General features: G+C 45.5%; 1 protein-coding gene and 1 long non-coding RNA gene across 2 annotated transcripts; one reads left to right on the top strand and one right to left on the bottom strand.

Annotated features, from left to right (window-relative positions):
* Window positions 1-2,965: 2,965 nt before the first annotated feature.
* On the bottom strand, window positions 2,966-9,831 carry LOC125535555. Its single transcript, XR_007294726.1, has 2 exons — window positions 6,398-9,831; window positions 2,966-6,279 (listed from the first exon to the last, which is right to left on the bottom strand). It is a non-coding gene; the product is annotated as an uncharacterized LOC125535555 (long non-coding RNA).
* Window positions 9,832-13,718: 3,887 nt separating this feature from the next.
* On the top strand, window positions 13,719-14,876 carry LOC125534936 (protein PHLOEM PROTEIN 2-LIKE A10-like). Its single transcript, XM_048697992.1, has one exon. The coding sequence runs from the start codon at window positions 13,719-13,721 to the stop codon at window positions 14,625-14,627; it is 909 nt and encodes a 302-aa protein (XP_048553949.1). The 3' UTR covers window positions 14,628-14,876.
* Window positions 14,877-15,195: the final 319 nt, after the last annotated feature.

Genomic DNA, 15,195 nt, shown 5'->3' with positions numbered 1-15,195 from the left:
GGTCTAGACCAGTCCACAAACAGTGATGTGGGAGTCGGCCATCCAGTCCTAGCACCTAAAACTCCTGCCTCCGTTTGTTTCCTAACCGCGACACTGAAAATATTTATAGAAAATAACACAATTCATTCATAAATAACGTGCAAATATCCCTAGCTAGTACGACAGTTGTTCAAATGTAAATGTTGCATCCGAGATAACCGGATGTTCAACAAGTTTTTCACATTCACTGATTCCAAATTTAACGATACTAGAAGTAGAGCTGGCATATGTACTCCTACACATGCTGTCCCTTGAGCTTCATCCAACAATGTATGTGTGTGAATGACATGCCCTCGATCCTGTAGTACACCACGGACGTGCATGCAAACTATACAACATATAGAGCAACATTAAGTGAATGATGAATTAACGTACATAGAGCAACATGAAGCAAAACTTATGATCTCCATGATCGACAAGCCCGATGACCACATTGTCTCCACTCGTGCGACCGCACCGCAAAACTTCATGACGGGGGTTGCAGATGGTGTATCATTGATGCGATATATACTTCACATTGTGTTGATGGATGACGTGCACGTTTTAGGGCGTGGAGTTCTTTCGTGCATGAAACAAAGCATGCACACGCTGTCAAAAGGTCAAGCCCCTTGAGTTCATGCCTACAAAGTCAACCACACATTGCATATCAACTCATCCTCAATCACCGAGTACCCCGCCATCATGCTTTACTGTAAAAAACAACCAGAAGTTCAACAAAAAAGCTCAACAACATTTGACTGGACACCTGTCGGGCAAGGTGTCCGCTATGGACATCGTCGACAAGGGGCGGAGGGTACCTGGTTGTGGAGGGATCCTGGGTGGACAGTGACGTAGTCCAAGGAGGGCATGCGCGTTGGTGGGGGTCGCGGACGTCCTACGGTGCATGGGCGGCGGCCGGAGAGGTACAACGGCGGCCTCAGACGAGGAGAGTGCGGATGCAAAGCCAGGGGGAGTAGTGGTGGAGAGGAAAAAAAGTGTACCGGGAGGGGGGTTTAAGTCGGCTGGGTTTTTTAGAGTGCCACGTGGCGACGGTCTCTCTTTTGCTTTCTGTTTGTGGGAAAATGGAAGTCCGGACCGACCACAGACCGATGAGGCACTGTCTTGGATGGTAAAATGGGTCCAGACCCCTCGATCCGGGTGAATGCAGACAATTTGAGGGTCCGCGTTGAGGATGTCGTAATGTAACAAGTAGAATGTGCACGTTTCATATAATGTATATAAATACTAGGACATGCTGGTGTAGTGATAAATGATGGAAGAGGTTAATGATTTGCTCCAAATCAGAGAGGAGCACGGTTGCATGGGGCATGGGCGTGTGGAAAAGCTAATTAGGTCGCCCATAATTTATACTGTACTAATTAATAAAGGAAGGTTGCGGCAATGCATCATATAAAGCCTGGTTTTAGGTTGTTAGTTTGAACTTGGATTTGGCCGAGCCATTTTGAATAGAAACGCATTAAGAGAGAGAGAGAGACTGAGAGAGAGAGAGAGAGAGTAGTAACAGGAAAACAGCCACCAACTTGCAGTGCAAGGCGGCACGCGCAAGTGGACACCTGATCATTTAATGCGGAGGATCTACGCTTTGATGAAGCCTGGGGTTTGCACGCAGTTCGTCCAGTCCAGCCTATATATGCACCCGCATTGCCATCCCATCGATCCCCCCTCACACGCTCGTCCTCCATTCCCCTCAGCCCCTCACACGCTCGCTCTTCCGTCCCTGCGCAGCGCTCCTCCCAACCACACCCTCCCCTGCGGGCTGCGGCGGCGCAAGCCAACTCCCTCAAGGTGAGATCCACCTGCCCTGCTTCTGTTTGCGTGGTTTAGTGGATTCAACCGCGTGCTTCCCGTACGTCCACCTTTGCTGCCTTGTTTTTCGTCGATTCGTTTGCCTGGTTCCCGTTTCCGCCGCATGCTGTCCAGTCGTGCCTTGCGTTGCTGCGGTATGGGATCTCGGTTCATGGGTTTGGGGGTTTTCGGGAGGGTTTTACGTACATGCGCGCGTTATTTCCTTGGATGCGCACGTTGAGGTTTCATGGACCCGATGCACGGACGGGTGCTTTGATTTGATCCACGCCCTGTTTTGTTTTCAGCTTGCTGCTGCTCCACGCCATCCGTTCGTGTAGGTTCGGTTTGGATCTGGTCGGATACACGCCGCCCTTGTTTCCTTGGCGTTGGGTGCCGTACGTGCTGATTGGCTTGTGCTCTAGTCGTTGGGTTCATGGGTTCGGGCTGTACATGCGCGCATCGTTCCCCCTTGTTTGTGTGGCTTGCTCGAATCACCGGCGCTTGCTTCCCGTTTCCACCGCTTGCTGTCCGATCGAGAGATGCAGTCAGTAGATTGCTGCGTTATATATGGGATCTCCGTTCGATCATGGCTTTAGCTTTTCGGGAGCGTTGTACATCTGTAATCCATATCTTCGCGTGTCTGATGTGCACGGGTGCCGGCGACAAGGCCAAGACCAAGACCAAGACCAAGGGGCAGAACCAGCACCGTTGCCGCAAGTGCGGAACTGTCCTGGAGGAGGCAAAGAAGACCCTTTATCACGGGGATCGGGAGTGCAAGGCCGCCCTGAAGGCCGCCAAGAAGGACTGAGTTCATGGATCTAAAGCGGCAGTAACTTCGTAGTAATATTACTAGTATCACAAGTAGTACTTATGGAGTAACTATGGGATGCATTACTGCATAAAATGTAATTATTGCCTATCGCAACTAGGAGTACCTGAGGAGTAAAATTATGATAACCTTGGTAAACCATGATATGAGTAATTATGAGGCGGTGTAGGAACACATTGGCAAAATTCCACTAGATCTGTCTGTTTTTTTTTCTCCCGTTTTCGGTGCTTTTATGCTGATTCTACTACTTTGCTCGTCAGCACAAGCTCCGTAAGTACCATATCTAGGACTTAGTGTTGCATGCGTATAGAATTAGTTAAAAAAAACCCAATGCCAGAAGAACTCATTTGGCAGTGCTGTAACGGGATTACAAGAAGATGCTGGACATCTTCTATAGATTACAACAAATGGAGTTTGGATGCTGACATCCAAATCAGGCAAATCAACTCCTTACATACTTAACATATTCTAATTCTCACAAAACAATCAAGGCTTCCAGCTCCTGCAAGCTTCCACTCCCTCCAATCCTCAAGGTTGAGATCAACTAACTGCTGACCTGCTGTATGGTTAATTGCTGCTGCCTATTGCTAAATACTCTTGTATTTTACGCTGCTTCCAAAGGTTCCAACTAATTATAGAATGCCCAAAGAGTTCGAAGCCTTGACGATCCTTGCCCAGAAAACTAAGTCTAGCATTCAACCACCATGCCTCCAAGGTATTTGTAGCCATAGGGCAAGGCACATTGACTTGCAGATCACAGAAGCATCTGCGCCAAGTTCTCGCGACACCACCCACTGAACGATGATATAATCAACAGTATCCTCCTGTCGCAGACACAAGTAACAAGCAGCAGTGCACTATCCTCCCATTCTTCGTGTGTGTGCTCACTTGCATACAAATAAGTGGAGCAATGTCTTCCGCAACAAGTCCATTAAGCCATCGCTCACACCAAAAGAGCATTTTCTTACCATCACTGGTTTTGATCTGTACCAAACTGCGAAATACATCATGCACCAAATCGTCAGATATGAGCAACAGCCCGTGCCATGGCCGCTAAGCATCAGTTCGTCTCAGCATTCCCATTGCACCCTTAAGGCAATAGCGTGCGCAAAAGAAGCAAGTCAAAATGTCAATCCAAGACAGCAAGAGCCACCATCCACGACGCGTTCTCCCTTAGATATATGTCAAAGGTCAGGAGCAAAATGTGAATAATATGTAATATAGGCAACTTCGGATGCACATCTTTTACTCAAACTGAGATACATGCTGTGCTGGTTTTCAGTTTAGCTACAGTTGAGCCCATCAAAACACAAGGAACAAATGACATAACATAATGGTCTCACTGAAACAGATATTAGAAATGGCTTGCCTGCTACAATGACCAGAGAAAACAGCGAGCATGCCAAGATCAACCAACAACCTGCAAGGGAATATCCTTCCGGTGAAAACAAAGATCAACCAACAACCTGCAAGGGAATATCCTTCCAGTGAAAACCAAGATCAACCAACAACCTGCAAGGGAATATCCTTCCGGTGAAAACAAAGATCAACCAACAACCTGCAAGGGAATATCCTTCCAGTGAAAACCAAGATCAACCAACAACCTGCAAGGGAATATCCTTCCGGTGAAAACAAAGATCAACCAACAACCTGCAAGGGAATATCCTTCCAGTGAAAACCAAGATCAACCAACAACCTGCAAGGGAATATCCTTCCGGTGAAAACAAAGATCAACCAACAACCTGCAAGGGAATATCCTTCCAGTGAAAACCAAGATCAACCAACAACCTGCAAGGGAATATCCTTCCGGTGAAAACAAAGATCAACCAACAACCTGCAAGGGAATATCCTTCCAGTGAAAACCAAGATCAACCAACAACCTGCAAGGGAATACCCTTCCGGTGAAAACCAGGATTTGCTAAGTTAGCAAACTTGGCCATGTTTTCCAGAATCGTAAGGGAAAAAAATAGTAGTGCGAAAATTAGCTATCAAAATTTAGAAGTCATGCTTAACACATCATAACTTAGTAAAATACAAGTTATGTTCAGGAGATCATACAGTAAAGGCATAACCATTAATTTTCCTATTTGATAATTGAACTTAACAGTGACGAACAAAGGAAAAAGAAAGTAGCGACTGCTCTGCTTGAAATTTGTAGATACCTGTTCAACTTCAATGCCAGAAGCTTCTCTAGTATCCTTCTCTATAATCGGAGCGATATGCATTTTCTCATCAGCTATATAACCAGCTAATGCAATGATCTAAATCCTATCCTGTAACGGATTGTTGGATCTGTATAATATCAATAAACCTTGCTCTGCAAACAAGCATAACCTGATTTTTCACCTGCAAAAAAAAGCATAACCTGATTTTCATCAAACAAAGTGTGAGGGGATGTTCAATCCTGTCGAGGTGAAGAAAAATATCAACAGGTTATGAATCACAACTGAAACAACATCAATAACAAGAGAAGAAAATAGTCACCATGGGCCAATATCCATCAAATTTTACCTCGTTAACTGAATCATCACTCATGTTGTTCTATTGCACCTTATCAGTTATAGAAAGACGATTGCATGAAACATACTAATGGGGAAAACATAGGAATGGAATGTAACATAGTATCTAGTATGAATTCCTACAGGATATTTTTTTGAGGTAATCCTACAGGATCTTAAATACATGAACTTTTGAAACACAGGAATTTTGGAGGATTTTTTTACAAGAACAGCAGGAGCTCTGCTTATGCTTTATTAGAAGGGGAGAGGTAAGTGAAACATCACCAGAGGACACATATAAGAGAAACTGGAAAATGAGCCGCAAAAACAAGCAGCAGGTGCTCAGATCAGTAACCCTCTAGCCTTACGCGGGAGGTTGATGTCATCGCAAATGCCAAGGCAAGCAGGAGGAGCTTCCTTGTGCTCAAAAACCCGCCTGCTTCTTTCTTTCCAAAGATGCCAGGCGGTGTACAACGCCAGCGTGATCCTTTCTTGCTTCATGGCATCATTCCTCCCCGCTGACACTTCCCGTCACCAGCAATAACTGAGGAAGATTGAAGCGCCGCTGCTGTCACCAACGGCCTGCTCTGCTCATGCTGAATAGTTGCCATACTTTGGCATACAGACATGAAAGCGTAATGTGCCGAGCAGTCTCATCCTCATGATCACAGAGGACACATCTATCGTTATGCGGCCATCCTCGGTTGCTTAGGTGATCCACGGTCCAGTTTCTGTTCTGCAAAAGAAGCCACGTGCAGAATTTGACCTTGCCCTCAACTTTGGCCTTCCAAATCTTTTCAAGCACCGGCTGCAGAATCCATCCAGTGAACTGAGCATGATAGCAGATCTCGCAGAGTAAACACAATCAGCAGATAATTTCCAAGTGACCGAGTCACAGCTCACCATAAGCTGAACCGATTGGATTAAACCCCAGACGTCGATGAACTGATCCAACTGGGATTCAGGAGGAAATCCTGTGCAGACCTGTGAGCCATCTGCTATTTGCAAGAGCCTCGCCCAAGAGCAGGTTCTTTTGCCTGGCAAGACCGAAAATCTCTGGCGCGATCTCACACGGAACACATTTTTTTTCTTTTTTTCTCTCTCGAAAAGGAGGATTACCCCCGGCCTCTGCACCAATTGATGCACACAACCATATTATTAAGCAAAGTCTCCACCAAGTACGTAATCCGATACAAGTTCACAAGCAAAACCGAAATATAAAAGAGTAAGTTGACATCTATCTTACCAAAAGCAGGCCTTATCTCCTTTGCCGAGGGTGATAGACGAGCAGGCAACAAATAGCTGCTTATCCGCATCATCACATGGTGAGAGTTCCTTTCCACAGTGTATCAGCCGGTGCCCAATCCAACCATTCCCATCTGTAAGCTTGTATTTGAATATCTTTGATGCCCAGCCCGCCTAACTGCTTGGGGCCAAATATTTTCTTCCAATTAACCATACACTTGCCCGTGTGCGCCTCCTCATCCGCGTTCTAAAGGAAATTTAGCCTTAGCTTATCCATCTTCTTGACCATCCACTTATCAGCCAGGAAGGAAAATAAGAAATATGTCGTCGTAGAGGTGAGAACCGAATTAATGAACTCAGGCGACCCTTGCAAGTCATGGGTTTTCCTTTCCACTTCTTGAGCCTACTAGCAATCTTGTCGAGGACAATCTGACCATGAACCCTCCTCGGCTTTCTAATACTCAGAGGCAGACAAAGGTAGCGGCAGGGAAGGGATTCCTGCAAGCCACCAAATTTCAGGAGCACTTCTTGCATATCCAGATTGTCACAGCCGACTAGGTAGGCCACACACTTGCCGATGTTGCTGTGGAGGCCTGAGGCATCACCAAACAGCTGCAAAATCGCTTGCACGGTCGAAAGATCTTGTGGCGCGGGTTGACGAACAAGGCTTCATCGGCTGCATAGAAACTTGCATGCAACCGAGCAGCCGACAATCGAAGAGGTGACAAGATATTACGATCAGTGGCCAAAACAAGGATCCGCTGAAGAGGCTCCATTACCAGGATAAAGAGCATAGGGGACAAGGGCCCCCCCTGCTTCAATCCCCTCCTATGAAGAAAAGGCCTCCCCGAAGAACTATTAAGGAGAACACAAGACGAGGATCAAGCCAGCACCAACAAATTTAGGTCCCTCCACCACTGACCAAAACCCATGTGAGCCATAACCTCCAGCAAGAAGCGGAGTCGAAGGCTTTATCTATGTCAAGCTTCAGGAAAACCAGAGGCATCTTCTTTGATTTTGCTTCCTTCAAGACATTTTTCACACAGAGAAAGTTGTCTTGGATGGAACGGTCCTTGATAAAAGCACACTGTCAAACAGAGATCAGATGTTGCAACTCTGGTGCCAAACGATTGGCTAGTAACTTGCACAGAATCTTCGCACAGCTATACATAAGGCTGATTGACCTGAATTCCTTTTTTGTGATCAGCACCAGTTTGGTTGTGTTTAGCAGGTTCCAGTGATCTTCCCTGGTTGAAGGCCGCCAAGAGATCATCCTTTACTAGGCTCCAGCAAGCCGAATAAAATTTAGCACTAAAAGCGTCGACCTGGAGCCCTATTCAAAGGAAGGCCAAAAAGTGCAGCATGTAATTCCTCCGTGATAGGGGCCTCAAGATGAGAGAGCTCAGCTTGCGGCAGATTGATGGATTCCCAGTTCAGCCCAGCCCCATGCTGATGATGTGATCCCATAACTACTCTGAAGTGGTCCAGAAGGGCAGCAGCCTTGTCTCATGCTCCAACACCAACTCATCATGGGCAATCAGGGATGGAATGTGATATTTCTTTCAACGACTATTTGCACGCAGCTCACTTTTTTTTTTTTTTTTTGCATTTGCGTCCCCTTCTTTGATCCAGTTAATTCTAGCTCTCTGCTTCCATTTGGTATGGTTGATGGAAGCGAATCCCAGCAGTGTGTTCTTCAGAAGCCTCCTCAGATTTATTTTTTCCTCAATTGACAATTCCCTCTCCTCTTGAGCCACATCCAGTCTGAAGATGACCTCATTTGCCAAACTGGACATGAAGGCAGTCTACTTCATCTTGGAATTATGCCAAACTTTGAGTGTACGGTTGACACGATTGAGCTTGATGTGAAGACCCCTAATGTGATCCATGGAACAGATGGGTTTGTCCTATGCATCTTTGGCCACCTGCTTGAAATCTGGCACCCTTAACCAGAAGGATTCAAACTGAAGTCCCTTGGAGTGATATGCATCGTGCGGAGAATCAAACAATGGTCTGAGACACACATGGAGGCCGGGGAAAGCTGGAACTGAAAATGGGCAAGCTCCCATTCATCAGTGACGAGGAGACGATCGATCTTCGTATGAACGGTATTCTCTCTTTCATTCGACCAAGTGAACCTCCTTCCCACAAGTGGCGTTTCTCTGAGCTCAAGATCGTCAATGGTCGAGCGGAAGCGACCCATGATCCAAAGGTTGACATTATTGTTGCTTTTATCCCGTATCAGGCAGATGAGGTTGAAATCTCCCAAAATAAACCATTGTGGCTACACAACAATCTTGACATTCCTGATCTCCTGCAGAAACGCGAGCTTCTCATCATGCTCTAGAGGTCCATAAAACCCCGTATCGACCAGCTGGTGCCGTCACCCCTGTACTCATGGCCAGTGATGGAGTGAGCACCATCAGCCAACACCTCATGCAGTAAAGAGAAGTCATCTAAGCAGGCAATAAAAATTCCACCACTCGTTCTGTCAGCTGGTGGTTCGAAGATGAAATTGTCCCCCAACCGGCTGCTGAGAGTCTCCACGACCACTTCCCTAGTGATCAAAGCCATGTTGGTCTCCTGGAGGCAGAAAACGCTGCATTTCTGCGATCCAACAAACAATCTAACGGCGCTGAGCTTGGCGGGGTTGTTAATTCCGCTTACATTCCAACTGAACATTGCAAGCTGAAACAACAAGAACTCGAGACACCACCACAATGGAGATAGCACTGGCAAGATCTGTCTTGCACATCACCGAGCAGAAACAAGAACATATAGCAGCACGAATTGGCAGCCGACAGCAGCAGACACAACATCCGCCCAACATTGACGAACAAAGCTTCAGCAACACAGGCAGCAACCCACAACAGACAACAACAACAAGAGAGGGAACTAAACATTGTAAACAAAGTGGCACACATCGCAAGGGGCACGAGATCAGGGCTGGATAGCCTGCACCGCGTGTCCCGAGCCCATCATCTCTTCTTGCCCGAACCTGAAGATTCAACCAGGGCAGTTAGTGCCTCAATGAAATTGCTCGGCGGAGGCTTTTTGTACAATTCTCGGTAGGGCCGGAGGTCGTCCGGCAACGGTGGCGCGCCCTCGGTGCCGAGGCCGTTCTTCCTGAGGATAAAATGAAGAACTTTGTCCATATTGGACCAAACCGGCCGTAGGCTTGGCGGATAGGCGGCCGCTGCTCTGCGTCGATCCCTCCGTGGTGTTGCACTCTTGCCCTCGTCGCACTGGGATGGGATGGCGGTGGGGAGGACCGCTGGGGTGTGGAGGGCCTCCGCCGATAGCGGGGTGGAGCAGGGAACCGGGGGATGGGGAGGACCGCCGCCGGCAGCGGCGGTGGAGCAGGTGACGAGGAAAGTGGGGCGCGTGTCGGCTGCTGCAAGACGCACATGGGCAGGGCCCGACGCTGTGGGCTGTGGGCTGTGGCAGCTCTCGCCTTCGAAGCGCGCGGGTGGTTCTAGGTATACATTGTGAGCGCTGTAGGCGCCGCTTCGCGCCGCTGGCGCTCGCACGGACGCGAAGTGGGCCGGCCCAGCAACGTGCTACAAAGCAAAAGGCGAATGCAAAATGTTGATTACATAAGGAAAACAGAGCATTCACATAAACCATGGATTATTTGACTAAAGAAAACATAAATATTAAAAAGCATTCACATAAACAATGAATTGACAAGAAAACTTCACAAAAATGGAAAAATTTCGTGAATTTGAAAAAAAGTTCATCGAATTTAAAAAAAAGTTCATTGAATTTGAAAAAAGTTCACCAAATTTGAGCAAGAGTTCATCGATTTTGATAAAAGTTCATTGATTTTGAAAAGAGTTCATCTATTTTGAAAAAAATTCATCAAATTTGAAAAAAGTTCATCGAATTTAAGATAAAGTTCATGAAATTTTAAAAAAATCATCAAACTTGAAAAAGTTCATCAAAAATTGAAAAAAGTTCATTAATTTTCATAAAAAGTAAAACGAATCTTAAATGTTCATTAAATTTGAGAAAAGTTCATCAAATTTGAAAAATAAGTTCATGGATTTTTGAGAAGAGTTCATGAAATGTTAAAAAATGTTCACAAGTTTTGAAAAAAGTGCATCAATTTGGAGAAAATTTCATGGATTTTTGAAAAAACGTTCGTTGATTATGAAGAAAAAGTTCACGGATTTACAATCGCGCATTTCAGAAAAAGAAATAAATAGAAAAGGAAAAAAGGACAGAAAAATAGAAAAAAGAAAAAGAGATGCGAACTAGCAAAGAACAAAAAGGACGGAAGCAGTTCCCATCCATAAGTTCATGATAGTTCTAGTGGTTGGGTCGTTACGCTGAGAACTAAGAGGTCTAGAGTTCTATTCTTTGGCTGGCAACATTTTTGCACTTTAAAACAGAAAAAAGGAAACGCTAAGAGGTCTACAGTTCGATTCTTTGGCTGGCAACATTTTTTTGCACTTTAAAATAGACTAGGAAACATGCCCGTGCATTGTAACGGGAGAAAAAACTGTACACCCCTACTCCAATAAGTGACACTTTAAGGCCCACGATAGGTCTAGGTCCTCTGTTTAATACAGTGTCCAACCCGTATCACCATTTATCCTCCTTTTTTTTTATGTAACACCACTTATCCTCCTAAACGCCCGTACCGAGGGTGTCCACTGTGATTGCAATGCCTCCGAATGTGGCCAATCCTAGGGCGATGATCTTGGCCACCGCATGAAGCAGATATCACTACGCCACTTATCCTCTTTCACGCCCTCACCATAAAAAGACATGTTATACAACCAATTTTTCGTAGCTACAGGTAACTAAGAGGTCTAGAGTTCTATTCTTTGGCTGGCAACATTTTTGCACTTTAAAACAGAAAAAAGGAAACGCTAAGAGGTCTACAGTTCGATTCTTTGGCTGGCAACATTTTTTTGCACTTTAAAATAGACTAGGAAACATGCCCGTGCATTGTAACGGGAGAAAAAACTGTACACCCCTACTCCAATAAGTGACACTTTAAGGCCCACGATAGGTCTAGGTCCTCTGTTTAATACAGTGTCCAACCCGTATCACCATTTATCCTCCTTTTTTTTTATGTAACACCACTTATCCTCCTAAACGCCCGTACCGAGGGTGTCCACTGTGATTGCAATGCCTCCGAATGTGGCCAATCCTAGGGCGATGATCTTGGCCACCGCATGAAGCAGATATCACTACGCCACTTATCCTCTTTCACGCCCTCACCATAAAAAGACATGTTATACAACCAATTTTTCGTAGCTACAGGACAATGGACATGTTTTATTATATAGATGATTATTTCTCAGAGATGTTTGCCTTACTTTTTTCCATGTCTATTTTGTCAACTAAAAACCTGCACTTCAAGATCGTAATTCACAAAAAAGGAAAATTGGAGGGGTGTGGGGGGATTCAGTATTTGTACCATAAAATAGTCATACAAAGTTCACCTTCAAAAACAAAAATCTGCCATACAAAAGGTTTTCCATGAAACTTGGCAGATAATACAGACAATTGCACACCTTCTTGTGAACATAATCAAAAGAAAAATCCACAAAGAAGAAATCGACCATTAGGAAACATAAACCTCTAGTTGAAGGTTGCATCTGAAATGAAACTGCAATAGAGAGCCAGCCATGTAAGCTAGAGGTCCGTAAACATAGCATGATCTGCACACAATAATGGGAGGTAGTAACAAGATTACTCATTTTAGAAAATAGTGTGTTGACAAAGTTGCTTGCGTCAGATCAACCTATGTATTTCACAGCCTTGCAAAGCAGAAGCCAGTTACATATCATGCATTCACGCATCAATAACCAGCAAAACATAAATCAAAACTCACGAAAAAATGATGAAACTACTTTGCAAGAGACAATTGCATAACCATGCAAATGTTCAGCACAAAGCTAAAAAAGTATGCACAGTTTTTATTATATGTAAAGATCATCTTTCTGAATTTAGTATTATGCAAATGTTGAGAACAAATTGAGGCCTATAACTAATAAAATCAGGTCAGGTGGGGTTAAAGATACGAGACAATATTTGGAATTATCATCAGTGTCATAAAGTGGAGGTTTGACCCAGGATCACAACTCATGTAGTATGAGTTATTTAAAGGCTTCCTCCAATAGCAACGTACATGCTCTTTCTTCACAGGCTCCCAACATGGTTGGGTTGAGGTCCTCCATCCCATAAAAATAAGTTTATCTGTAAAAACAAATGCAATATGTCATTATGAGAGGCTTCTCGACCTGATATAAGCAATGCTATAAAAAATTTATTAGAAAAGAAAACATTACTCTGGCTAAATCAAACAATTATAGATTCATCATGTGAAAAATAACATAGCCCTAAAGGAACAAATTTACCAGATAAAGGAGCAATATCTTTACATGCATTTTATTAACCTCCAGGAGCAGGATTCCATCTTAAAAATAGATAAATTATGATAATAGTAATTAAGTGGATTATATAGAAAAGTAATCAGGTGGAAACTATGTAACACATCACGTCAAAGTAAGCATGTCCCAAAATTTCCTTCATAAAATAAAATTATATCCAAAACTTTCCTTCATAAAAGGAAAGAATGCCCCAAAACTTGCTACCCCACAGCCAAAATCCAGAACAGCTATAGTGCAGAGAGTCAAATGCAATATCCGGTACCATCTGCGAAACAGAGAAACACGTGCTCAAAGCCTCAAATGAGATTCAGTAATGGTAGAGGTTTTAGTAGCCGTTGTTTGTCTTTTGCATTTTCCTGTTAAGCAGGGATGCGTGCAAAAGCCCGTGGGAGCTACCTTGCACGGATACTTCAGAAAGTGCGCGTATCTAGTCGGATATTGCTCCGATATTTCCCGATACGTATCCCGTAAGTATCCCTCGACATTTTGATTTTAAGAAAAGAAAATAATGTTTGATACTCCTAGGATACTTCTGTGATACGTTTTGGATACCTGAAACCCCTCGTTCGACGTGAAATCTCCTCAATAATGAAGGCGCACCTTTGAAGATTCCCAACATGGACGTGAGTTCATGTGAAAACATGTCTGTCAATGTTTTTTATTCAATTGAAAGGTGAGGAAGAGAAAGTCGATGCATTGATTGGAACAGCAAACCTAGTCAAATATCACTGCCAATTAATGGAAGTGGACTAAGTGCAAGAAAAGAAAGAGGTAATCTTATTGAGGCATGCTTTGACCTAGAAGCTCCTTAATTTTTTTCTTCATATTTGTAATAACGAAATATGTATTTGGCAACCCTGTGCCCGATTGCAAAACTGCCACACCACTCGGTGTCCCTTCGATCGGCATCGCAGCATGATCCACTTTTTTCGGTTCTTCCACTCCTTCCCCGCACTCGTCCTCTCCAAGCTCGCCGCCTCCGACCACGTCTCCTCCGCCGCCTCCGCCCTCTCCGAGTCGCTCGCCTCGGGGGCCCTCCGCGCCTTCTCCTCCCACCGGGCCGCCCGGGGCCCGGATCCTCCCTCCCCGCCGCTGCACGACCGGATCTTGGACCGCCTCCTCTCCCCCGACGGCGCCGGGTTCGCCTCCGCCATCCTCGGGAGCTTCGCCAGGAACCTCGTACTCTCCTGCCGTGATCCCGAGGCCCGGCCCCGCGCCCCTGGCCAGCCGGACTGGCTCGCCGCGCTGTGCAGCGACAGGGGCAAGGAGGCCGCCGCGGAGCTCGTCCGGGTGTTCGTCAGCACCGCCGTCGCCGCCTACCTCGACAGGACCGCGGCCGTGCGCACCTCCGACCAGGTGCTCGCAGGCGTCACTGACCCCAAGCACGACGCCAAGCTCAAGGACCTGCTCGTGTCCGTCTGCAACGGCACCGTCGAGACGTTTGTCAGGACCTCACGGCAGGTCACAAAGGAGGCCTCCATTTCTCGAGCTGAAGCAGCAGTGGTGCAAGAGGTTTGCAATTCAGGTCCTAGCTGTGTAATGGAGAGAGTATCGACCACATTGGCCATACCAAGCAACCGGAGGTTTGTGCTGGATGTCACGGGCAGGGTCACCGCAGAGATGGTCCGGTCATTCCTCGAGTTCTCGACTCAGCGGGTGTCCGCTGGTGCACGAAAGAGCATTGTCGTTGCCCGTGACGAAATCACTGAAAGGGGTCTCGTCGCCGTCAAGTACATGAGCGCCAAGTCCATGGCCATCTTCACCTTATGCCTCACAATGTGCATGCACATTTCGGTTGGAATGAGGTTCCCGTTGCCGGCCTAGGCATAGCCTGGTGTGGACTTCAAGGTGACATTGTTCCAGTTATCCTGATTGTAGTTGGAAAGTAAAGTATGTAGATTGCAAATTGATCGTTTGCTACTGCTAGCCTTTTTTCTGTGCTGTTGACTAGCATTTGGAAGCAGAAATCTGTTGGATTTGTAGTTGTTGGTTTGTTGTTTGTGATAGTCTGATAGGGAGTATATAGGCCACGAATGGATAATTTTGCAACTTTAGTGTAAGGTTTCATATGTATTATGGTGTTGTATCCTGGTAACTTTAACCATTGTGAAAGAAAAATGTGAAAAGATACCCGATAATTTATGTGTAAATAGATGGTAATATACGCAGCGCACATCTGATAACTGAGGTAGAAACACCATGGTAACTTTGATCATAGGGAAGATTTTTTTAAAAAAGATACTCTGGTATCTTCTATGTAAATAGCACGGTACTATACCTCCCTCCCCTGATATTTTTATGTGTAAATAGCATGAAAACACTGCGATAACTAAACACCATGATAAGTTTTTGACCCGTGTGTGCCGGGGGGGGGGGGGGGGGGGGGTTTGTT

This window comes from Triticum urartu, chromosome 2, assembly GCF_003073215.2.
Source record: "Triticum urartu cultivar G1812 chromosome 2, Tu2.1, whole genome shotgun sequence".
Taxonomy (NCBI): Eukaryota; Viridiplantae; Streptophyta; class Magnoliopsida; order Poales; family Poaceae; genus Triticum; species Triticum urartu.
This window is presented reverse-complemented; position numbering and strand designations above follow the sequence as displayed.